The 12073-nt window shown below is 40.4% G+C and overlaps 1 protein-coding gene across 6 annotated transcripts in view; it reads left to right on the forward strand.

Annotated features, from left to right (window-relative positions):
* LOC118370518 (histone-lysine N-methyltransferase 2C-like) overlaps positions 1-12073 on the forward strand; it is a 151471-nt gene that overhangs the window by 68671 nt on the left and 70727 nt on the right. For all 6 annotated transcript variants that reach the window (XM_035755564.2, XM_035755578.2, XM_035755569.2 and 3 more), the window contains exons 11-13: positions 5983-6147; positions 8432-8541; positions 11655-11732. In XM_035755564.2, the coding sequence (XP_035611457.2) occupies positions 5983-6147; positions 8432-8541; positions 11655-11732 (353 nt within the window). The remainder of the gene's footprint in view (positions 1-5982; positions 6148-8431; positions 8542-11654; positions 11733-12073) is intronic.

Below are 12073 nucleotides of genomic sequence, written 5' to 3' on the forward strand. Positions count from 1 at the left end.
CGTCTCCTTTATACCATGTTTATTTTAGGTTGACAATGTCTGTATTTCCAATTTCTTTGATGAAGTCTGGGTTCATGCTTTTTAGGCCAAAGGCAGATGACCTCAGACCTTGTATATTCCAGGATGAGATTGTAAAAGCTTTGTGTTCCATAGTGTCTAGTGGTATTTTTGTGTAGTTTAGGCCTGGACCATCACAGTAGGTGTGAGCAGAGCATCAGTTATTTACATCTTAGGGCGCTGGATGGGGCTTCGGCAGGTGTAAATAGTGGGCTTGGGCCTGTTGCGCTGCTCACGGCCTGGGTATATGTCCTGCTGTCATGTTGAGGTCCGTTCCGCAGTGGCGGGGGGCATGGGGTGGGCAGAAGGGACACAGGTCTGATATGCGTTGGCCTTTATAGGGTGTGGCCAGGGTTTGCTTGGGGTGGTCTTATCTGGTTGGGGTGTGGCTGGTGATGCTGTGTTCTGGGTGTAGGTCCTCTTTGTGTGTTCTCTCGATGCATGTCCTTCAGGGGGGATCTTGCAAGTCTGGGAGGGTGTCAGTTGCTCCTGTGTGAGGTTCTGGGGCTACGGTTGAGGGTGACTTCCTTCAGGGTCCTGGAAAAACTTGGGATTGGTGCCTTGTAGAGGTGGACCTGGTCGTAAAGGCTGTTCAAGTTGAGGGTGGGGTGGTGGGCCAGGTAGACATTTAGGTTTTGAGGCACAGTCTTGCAAAATGCTTTCATTCACCTGCTGTGTGGTGGCAGGGTGTAAGTATTTTCGTGGTAGCAGGGTAGAGATGACCACTTGTGCATTGGGGAAAGTGGAAGAAGCTTTTTCAATCACTCCCTTGCGCTGTGGCCACCCTTTCCTGCTGGGTCCTCAGGTCATTTGTGCCCGTGTGGATTGTGATGTGGCTGGGGACCCTAGTCTGTCCACTGACAACAACTCCAAGGCATGCCAAGTGTTTGGGCATCAGAGTTTAGTCACTTTGTATCTCTCTCTGCGTCTCGCTCTCATATATTCTTGCCAACTATCTACACTCCCACCACTGAACATCAACATTGTTTTCTCTCTCTTTCCCCCTCTCTCTGTCACATATTGTTGATCTGTAGCAGCTGTTAGGGAGGGATTTCCCCCATATTAGGCGTAACATCAGTCCCTAATCCCCAGTCAAACAACACTCTGTTGACACTGCAGCGAGACTCATTCATTCAGGACTTTCCTTGGAGCCCCGCCAGTGACATATATTTATTTTTAGGGCAGCTCTTTTCACAAACAAACAAACAAACAATCACACACACACACACACACACACACACACACACACACACACACACACACACACACACACACACACACACACACACACACACACACTTAAGAAGTGTGTGTGGTATATATCAGATAGCGTAACTGTAGCGGGTTATTTTGGTTTATAGTAGGTTTGTGTGTCTGTTTACCCTCAGGTTTGCTTGGATGAACAGTATTTACACTGTATTTACACAGTATTTACATTGCCTTCAGAAAGTATTGGCTTATTCCTCATTTTGTTACAGCCTGAATTCTAAATTGATTATTTTCTCACCCATCTAAACACAATTCCTCATAATGACAAAGTGAAAACATGTTTTTAGAAATGTTTGCACATTTATTGAAAATTAAAGACAGAAATATATATTGACATCCCCTTATGCCACTCCAAATTAAGCTCAGGTACATGCAATTCCTTTTGATCATCCTTGAGATGCCACTACAATTTGACCTGTGGCCAATTTAATTGTTTGGACATGATTTAGAACGAAACTTACCTGTCTATATAAGGTCCCACAATTGACAGTGTATGTCAGAGGATAAACTATATCATGAAGTCCAAGGAACTGTCTGTATATCTTCAAGCTAGAATTGTGATGAGGCATACACGGTGCATTCATAAAGTATTTTTTCCACATTTTGTTACATTACAGCCTTATTCTAAAATGGATTAAGTAGTTTTTTCCCCTCATCAATCTACATACAATACCCCAGAATGACAAAGTAAAAACTGTTTAAAAATGTTTTGCAAACTTATAAAAAAACTGAAATATGACATTTACATAAGTATTCAGACACCTTACTTTGAAGCACCTTTGGCAGCGATTACAGCTTTGAGTCTTCTTGGGTATGACACTACGAGCTTGGCACACCTGTATTTGGCGAGTTTCTCCCATTCTTCTCTACAGATCTTCTCAAGCTCTGTCTAGTTTGTATGGGGGACATCGCTGCACAGCTATTTTCAGGTTTCTCCAGAGATGTTCGATTGGTTCAGGGACATTGAGACTTGTCCTGAAGTCACTCTTGCGTTGTCTTGGCTGTGTGCTTAGGGTCGTTGTCATGTTGGAAGTTGAATCTTCGCCCCAGTCTGAGGTCCTGAGTGCTTTGGAGCAGGATTTAATCAAAGATCTCTCTGTACTTTGCTCCGTTCATCTTTCCCTCAATCCTGACTAGTCTCCCGGTCCCTGCCGCTAAATTACATACCCACAGCATGATGCTGCCACCACCATGCTTCACCGTAAGTATGGTGCCAGGTTTCCTCCAGACGTGACACTTGGCATTCAGGCCAATAAGTTAAATCTTGGTTTTATCAGACCAGAGAATCTTGTTTCTCATGGTCTGAGAGTCATTTAGGTGCCTTTTGGCAAGCTCCATATGGGCTGTCATGTGCCTTTTACTGAGGAGTGGCTTCCGTCTGGCCACTCTACCATAAAGGCCTGATTGGTGGAGTGCTGCAGAGATGGCTATGCTTCTGGAAGGTCCTCTCATCTCCAGAGGTACTCTGGAGCTCTGTCAGAATGACCATCGGGTTCTTGGCCCTTCTTCTTCAATGGCTCAATTTGCTCTAGGAAGACTTTGTGGTTCCACACTTCTTCCATTTAGGAATGATGGAGGCCACTGTGTTCTTGGGGACTAACAATGTTGTAGACCTTATATAGATTGGTTTGTGCCTTTCCATATCATGTCCAATCAGTTGAATTTACCACAGGTCAACTCCAATCAAGTTGTAGAAACCAAGTGCGATCCAGGGAAACAGGATGCACCGGAGCTCAATTTCGAATCTCATAGCAAAGGGTCTGAATACTTATGTAATTAACATTTGCAAACATTTCTAAAAACCTGTTTGTCACTATGTCATGGGTTATTGTGTATCGAATGAGGATTCTTTATTTTATCCATTTTAGAATAAGGCTGTAACATAACAAAATGTGGAAAAAGTCTGAATACTTACCAAATGCACTGGCTCTGGGGAAGGATTTTCAAGAATTTATAGAGTGTTAAAACATTCCAAGAACACAGTGGTCTCCATCATTGGGAGATTGAAAAAATATGGAACTACCCAGACTCTGTCTAGAGCTGGCCGTACGACCAAACTGAGAAACCGGGCAAGAAGGACCTTGTTCAGGGAGAGGTGACCAAGAACTCAATCACCACTCTGACAGAACTGCAGAATTCCTTGGCTGAGTTAGTCTACAGAACTTCACCTATCTGGGCTTTATTGGAGAGTGGCCAGATGGAAGCCACTCCTGAGAAATTGGCACATGACAGCATTCCTGGAATTTGCAGAAAAACCAAAAGAATAAGGAAAAATATTCTCTGGTTTGAGACCAAAATGTAACTCTTTGGCCTGAATTCAAAACGCCATGTCTGGAGAAAACCAGGCACAGCTCATCACCTGTCTAACACCATTCCTACCGGGAAGCATGGTGGTTGCAGAATCAAGATATGGGGATGCTTTTCAGCAGCAGGGACTGGGAGACTGGAAAGGATAGAGGGAACAATGAATGGAGCCAAATACATGCAAATTCTTAATGAGAACTTGCTTCAGAGTGCAAATGACCGTAGACTTATATTTCAACTAGAGTTCGACCGATTGATCGGAATGGCCGATTCAATTAGGGCCAATTTCAAGTTTTCATAACTATCGGCATTTTTGGACTCCGATTGTGGCCAATTACATTGCACTCTACGAGTAGACTGTGTGGCAGGCTGACTACCTGTTGCGCGAGTGCAGCAAGGAGCCAAGGTAAGTTGCTAGCTAGCATTAAACATTTTATAAAAAACAAACCATTTGAACAATCACTAGTTAAAAACGCATGGTTGATGATATTACTAGTTTATCTAGCTTGTCCTGCGTTGCATATAATCGATGAGGTGCCTTATTAATTTATCATCGAATCATAGCCTACATCACCCCAAGTGGTGATGATTTAACAAGCGCTTTTGTGAAAAAAGCACTGTCGTTGCACCATGTGTACCTAACCATAAACATCAATGCCTTTCTTAAATTCAATACACAAGTATATTTTTTAAGCCTTGATATTTAGTTAATATGGTTAATACTGCTAACATGAATTTCTTTTAACTAGGGAAATTGTGTCACTTCTCTTGCGTTCTGTGCAAGCAGAGTCAGGGTATATGCAGAAGTTTGGGCTGCCTGGCTTGTTGCGAACTGTGTGAAGACCATTTCTTTCTATCAAATACCGTAATTAATTTGCCAGAATTGTACATAATTATGACATAACATTTAAGGTTTTGCAATGTAACAGCAATATTTAGATTTCGGGATGCCACCCGTTTGAAAAAATACGTAACGGTTCTGTATTTCACTGAAAGAAAACTCTTTTTTTTCAAAATGATAGTTTCCGGATTTGACCATATTAATGACCTAAGGCTCACATTTCTGTGTGTTATTATATTATAATTAAGTGTATGATTTGATAGAGCAGTCTGACTGAGCAGTGGTTGGCAGCAGCAGGCTCGTAAGCATTCATTCAAACAGCACTTTCCTGCATTTGCCAGCAGCTCTTCGCTGAGCTTCAAGTATTGCGCTGTTTATGATTTCAAGCCTATCAACTCCCGAGATAAGGCTGGAAATGTAATAGTGCCTATAAGAACATCCAATAGGCAAAGGTATATTAAATACAAATGGTATAGAGAGAAATAGTCCTATAATTCCTATAATAACTACAACCTAAAACTTCTTACCTGGGAATATTGAAGACGTTAAAAGGAACCACCAGCTTTCATATGTTCTCATGTTCTGAGCAAAGAACTTAAACGTTAGCTTTCTTACATGGCACATATTGCACTTTTACTTTCTTCTCCAACACTTTGTTTTTGCATTATTTAAACCAAATTGAACATTTCATTATTTTTTTTAGACTAAATTGATTTTACTGAGGTATTATTAAGTTAAAATATAAGTGTTCATTCAGTATTGCTGTAATTGTCATTATTACAAATGTATACATAAAAATCGCCCGATTAATCGGTATCGGCTTTTTTTTGGGGTCCTCCAATAATCGGTATCGGCGTTGAAAAGTCATAATCGGTCGACCTCTAGTTTCAACAGGACAATGACCCCAAGCATACAGCCAAAGCAACGCTGAAATGGCATCAGAACAAAAATGCCCAAGTCCCTTTTGAAAATATGTGGTAAGACATGAAGATTGTTATTCACCGCCACTCCCCATCGAACTTAACAGCAGATGAGAAAATCTGCAAAGAAGATTGGGACAAAATCCCCCAATCCAAATGTGCAAAGCTGATACAAACATACCCAAGACGACTCAAATCTGTAATCGCCGCCAAAGGTGCTTCTACAAATGATTGACTCGGGTGTGAATACTTATGTTAATGAGGTATTTCATTTTCAATACATTTGCAAACATTTCCATAAACATGTCTTCACTCTATCATTATTGGGTATTGTACTGTATGTAGATGGGTGAGGAAAAACATTGATTCAATCCATTTTGAATTCAGGCTGTCACAACAAAATGTGGAATAAGTCAAGGGGTGTGAATACTTTGTAAAGGCACTGTATGTGTGTGATACAAGTGCATTATCTTTGGACTCTCTCTGTGTTGGGAGGTATGCTAGATATACTGGAGTTGCTGCGATTGCGATTGTGTTTCACCCCTGCTTAGCATCACCCACTCATGCCACCCTCTCTCTCACCTGCCATAGGTGTGTCTCCTGTACCCAGTGCGGTGCCACCTCCCCCGGCATTAGGTGTGACTGGCAGAACAACTACACCCAGTGCGGCCCCTGTGCCAGCTTGGCATCATGTCCAATGTGCATGCGCAGCTACCATGAGGACGAGCTCATCGTGCAGTGCCGCCAGTGTGACAGGTGAGCAGCGTTCTCTCTCTCTGCCAGGCCATGCACCACCTGAGAATGATTGGGTGACACTAGGACCTGGCAACACTGTGTAGATATGGCATGTTGGCAGCCAGCATCCAGTTTGACACAGGAAACAGTCCAAAGATCTACTACGGTGTCATTTACTCATCGTAAGGCTTGATGGGACAGAACATATCGTTGCTGCAGCAAACGGGTTAATGCATATCGGAGTCTGTTTGAGTGCGTAGCTAAGTGCTTGTTTATGTGTCTATGTGCACCTGTCTCTCTCTGTATTTACACTTGTATATGTTCAAATTGCATGACATACAGTGGGGCAAAAAAGTCTTTAGTCAGCTACCAATTGTGCAAGTTCTCCCACTTAAAAAGATGAGAGGCCTGTAATTTTCATCATTGGTACACTTCAACTATGACAGACAAAATGAGAAAAAAAATCCTGAAAATCACATTGTAGGATTTTGATGAATTTATTTGCAAATTATGGTGGAAAATTATAACTTTGTAATCTGAAGATTTTCCTTGGTGCCCCGACTTCCTAGTTAATTACATTTACATGATTGGTTTAATCACATAATAATAATTACAGAGAATTGATTTGATAAAATAAGTCTTCAATTTAATGATGCCAAAGACACTCACAGGTCCTCATGAGAGCTAGTTTAACATAGCACTTGATGGTTTTTGCTACTGCACTTGAAGAAGCTTTCAAAGTTCTTGAAATGTTCTGTATTGACTGACCTTCATGTCTTAAAGTAATGATGGACTTTCATTTCTCTTTCCTTATTTGAGCTGTTCTTGACACAATATGGACTTTGTCTTTTACCAAATATGGCTGTCTCATGTATACCCCTCTACCCTGTCACAAAACAATCGATTGGCTCAAATGCATTAACCTCTCTAGGGTATGTGGGATGCTAGCGTCCAACCTGGCCAACATCCAGTAAGATTGCAGATCGCCAAATTAAAATACAGAAATACTCATTATAAAAATTCAGAAAAGATACAACTATTTTTCATTGGTTTAAAGATTAACTTCTTGTGAATCCAACCACGGTGTCAGATTTTTAAAAATGCTTTACGGCGAAAGCATACTGTATGATTATTTGAGAACATAGCCCAGCAGACAAATCATTACAAACAGTAACCAGCCAAGTAGAAGAGTTACACAGGTCAGAAATAGAGATAAAATGAATCCCTTACCTTTGATGATCTTAATATGGTGGCACTCTGACATTAATTTATTCAATAAATGTTCCCTTTGTTCGATAGTCTCTCTTTATATCCGAAAACCTCAGTTTTGTTCGTATTTTCTTCAGTAATCCACAGACTCAAACGCAGTCACAATAGGCAGACAAAAAAAATCCAAATTGTATCCATAAAGTTCGTAGAAACATGTCAAACAATGTTTATATTCAATCCTCAGGTTGTTTTTAGCCTAAATAATCTATAATATTTCAACCGGACAATAACGGTGTCAATATAAAAGGTAAACAAGAAAGGCACTCTCTCTGGTCGCACGCATGAAAAAGCTCTGTGACACGGAAGGGTCCACTCGTTCAGACTGGTCTTACTCACTCTTTTTCAGAATACAAGCCTGAAACAATTTCTAAAGACTGTTGACATCTAGTGGAAGGCATAGGAACTGCAATTTGAGTCCTCAGTCAATGGATACTGTAATGGCATTGAATAGAAAACTACACACACAAAAAATCCTACTTCCTGAATCGATTTTTTCTCAGATGTTTGCCTGACAAATCAGTTCTGTTATACTCACAGACATTATTTGAACAGTTTGGAAACTTTAGTGTTTTCTATCCAAATCTACTAATTATATGCATATCCTATCTTCTGGGCCTGAGTAGAAAGCTGTTTAATTTGGGCATGCTTTTCATCCAAAATTCCAAATGCTGCCCCCTACCCTAGAGAAGTTAAGGAAAGATATTCCACAAATTAAGAAGGCACACCTGTTAATTGAAATACATTCTAGGTGACAAGTTGGTTGAGAGAATGCCAAGAGTGTGCACAGCTCTCAAGGAAAAGGGTGGCTATTTGAAGAATCTCAAATATACATTTTTGGATACTACATGATTCCATATGTGTTATTTTGTGGTTTTGATGTCTTCACTATTATTCTACAATGTAGAAATAGTACAAATAAATAATACTTGAATGAGTAGGTGTGTCCAAACTTTTGACCGGTAGTGTACATAGACATTAAATTGCACGTTTAAAGTGCATATGTAACTATCTAATCATCTTCTCCTTCCCATGTCAGGTGGATCCATGCCTGCTGCCAGGGCCTGGTCACAGATGAGGAGGTGGAGAATGCAGCGGATGATGGCTTTGACTGCACCATGTGTCGAACACACGCTCTGCCTTCACAGGGTAAGACTCCAGACCTAGCCCACACACGGTGAATGCTATGTGTATGATTATGAGGCCAATACCTTACAATAGGTGTATAGCTACAGTGGGGCACTTGAAGAAGTTACAGGTCTGTGAGAGCCAGAAATCTTGCTTGTTTGTATGTGATCAAATACTTATTTTCCACCATCATTTGTAAATAAATTCATTAAAAGTCCTACAATGTGATTTTCTGGATTTTTTTCTCATTTTGTCTGTCATAGTTGAAGTGTACCTATGATGAAAATTACAGGCCTCTCTCATCTTTTTAAGTGGCGGAACTTGCACAGTTGGTGGCTGACTAAATACTTTTTTGCCCCACTGTATATAAAATGTGCACTAGTCTTCATCGAATTAATGGCAGCTGATTTGGTGGAATAGCTGTAAATACACCCCTTTGTATCATGACAAGTTGTAGTAACTAGAGCTGCATTCGAATACTCATACTAACCGCACTAACCATACTATTTGTGTTGTAAATTGAGTAGTATGCTTATTGGTCGTAGTGTGGATATAGTTAGTGTACCAAATGTTCCTGGATGTCGTACGACATTTGCCAGAAAACAAAGTATACAAGTAGTGCAGTGGACACTATTTCCGCTCATAATGCAATTCTACTGAGAATGGGCGTGGCTTCACAACATTTTCAGATTTGAAGAAAATGGAGTTAAATATGCAGCTAAAGTCCGACGAGAGAGGATACAAATTCATTGCTTTAACTCGACTATTCCCAAACTGGGGTACACGCAATACTGTCTGGGTACGTCAAATAAAAATGTGATTCACATTTTCAAACAGTCCATTTAGATTTTCCATTGGCGCTATACATCTGGGTGATGTTTTCTTCTCGCCTGAGTAGCCTTGTTTCACTGCCATGAATAAAATGCAACCATCTATTGTTCAGTAAAATAACACAATGTCAAATACAGGTAGCCTAGTCAAATAATTAACATCCAATCACATTAACCGTTACTCTCTTGCGGGAAACCTTCACTCTTGCGCAAACATTTAGAAAAATAAGCCATGGGTTTTTTTTGAGTGAGAATTAAGATGACTTTTGAGTTGTAAGACATGTATAAAAGCAACAGAAACCATTAATAAAAAGGGGCTATATGTGTCTTATATGGTGAGCTACCGAGGGCTAGGGCAGGCAAGCTCTGTACTATTTGTGGAGGACTTAATTCTTCTTGCTGCTGCGGATATGGCTGGGGCAATGCTGGGGGAAATGACCAAAATACTACAGACAATTCCTTCATCAAACAACACTGTTTCACGACGCATCAGTGACATGGCAGGAGATGGTTTGAAACAATTACTGCTTTGCATACAAGCCCGTGAATTCTATGCTTTACAGCCAGATGAGTCAACAGATGTGGGGGGCCTTGCACAGCTCCTGGTATATGACCTTTACGTTTATGGGGGGTCAATTGAGGAAGACATCCTCTTCTGCAAACCACTGGAAAACAGGACAACATGAGAGGATCTTTTTTAAGTACTGGACAGCATTGTGACATCAAATGGACTTTGGTGGTCAAGATGTGTTGGTATCTGTACTGATGTTGCAATAGCCATGATGGAGACATAGTGGATTAGTGGGTATCTGTACTAATGATGCAAAAGCCATGACGGAGACATAATGGAGTGGTAACGCACGTGCAAGCAGTTGCTCCCGATGCCACTTGGGTATACTGCAGCATCCACCGAGAGGCTCTTGCTGCCAAGGGAATGCTTGATAGCTTGAAAGACGTTTTAGACACTACAGTGAAAATGGTTAACTATGTTAAAGCAAGGCCCCTAAACTTTTCTGCATTATGCAATGATATGGGCAGCAATCATGTAACGCTTTTACAATATACAGAAGTGCGCTGGTTATCAAGGGGCAAAGTATTGGCACGGTTATTACAATATTGAGAGACAAGCTTAAAGTTTTCTTTACTGACCATAATTTTCACTTGTCTGACCGCTTGCATGATGACGAGTTTCTCACACGACTGGCCTATCTGGGTGATGTTTTTTTCTCACCTGAATGATCTGAATCTAGGATTACAGGCACTCTCCAACTATATTCAATGTGTGGGCAAAACTTGAGGCTATGATTAAGAAGTTGGAGCTCGTCTCTGTCTGAATTAACAAGGACAACACAGGTCTTTCCATCGTTGTATACTTTCTTTGTGTGCAAATGAACTCAAGCTTACGGACAATGTCTCATGTGATATAGCTTAGTACCTGAGTGAGCTGGGTGTGCAATTATGCACACCCTTCTCATTAACCTATGGTGAATTATTCACCATTTTTGATGAACAATTAAGGTTTTATATGTAAGATGGCTAAATAACGAGCAAAATTATTGATTATTATTTGTACACTGGTCCTTTAAGAGAAATGTGTCACTTCCCACAAGCCGGTTTATGCTAGCAACAAGTTGCATAGCAACAGCATCAACTTCCGGTAAACAGGAGAGGATCTAGTACACTCAACTAAAAATATACTGTTTTTTTTTTTACAGTATACTAAAATAAACTAATTGTATGTAGTGTATACTCATTAAGTTTTTAGTATACAGTATGTTAGTATGGGTATTCAAACACAGCTTAGTTGTATATCCTATGGGTAAGGCCTTAAATGTAGTGTACAGTGTTACAAGCTCATCGCAATGAATGCAACCAGCTCCACTCAATTAGCCCAAAGTCATCCTCTTTTTTTTTATTAAGGGGACCAGCCTCAACCAAATTACAACAGCAGATGGCTAGATTTAAAATTCAAGCTGCAGCCTGTTCACTCACTCATTCTATCAGATAATTCTTGAAATTGGGAACAGATTTTACCTCTGAGAAAATAGAGGGAGTGATGGAAAAAGGGAGGGAGGTGGAGTTTTATTTAAATAATAAAATTAATGAATTAAATCTCAATTAAATTATTTTATAATATAAAAAAAATTAAGGAAGTATTCTTTGCATTTGGTGGCAGCGGTGAAATCCAGTGTTTGATGTTTGATGCATTTATTTGTTTCATCTCCATATTACTGCTGTATATGACTTCAATGCACTGTAAACTAAATCCTCAATCCTTTGACATTTTGCATATTTGTCATGCAGGCAAAGTGGAGGCCCTCCTATCTGACGGCTGCGAGGCCCCGATGGTGGCCCAGATTGTGTCTAAAACGAGAGAGCCAGGTAAAACAGCACTACCCTGATAAATCACAGTGCCATTTATCAAGTGGTGTGACTCAAATTAATCATTACTTTCTTTAAATGTTGTCGCTCGTTGAGTGTTGGACTCGCTAACGTAATATCCACGTTATGTGGACACAAGTATTTCAGTATTTGTAAACAGATGGTCACATATGGTTTTAGACATGTACGTGGGAGACTGCAGGGAAAAGTGAATCACTCATGAGTATTGCATTTTGTATCTGTCTAGTACAACAAACAAACTTGTGTTCACAACACAGGGTAGTCCTCGAGAGCTACATTTCATACTTGTAAACAGGCTTGGTAGATTGATTAATTAACCC

Source organism: Oncorhynchus keta, chromosome 4, assembly GCF_023373465.1.
Source record: "Oncorhynchus keta strain PuntledgeMale-10-30-2019 chromosome 4, Oket_V2, whole genome shotgun sequence".
In the NCBI taxonomy this organism is placed as follows: domain Eukaryota; kingdom Metazoa; phylum Chordata; class Actinopteri; order Salmoniformes; family Salmonidae; genus Oncorhynchus; species Oncorhynchus keta.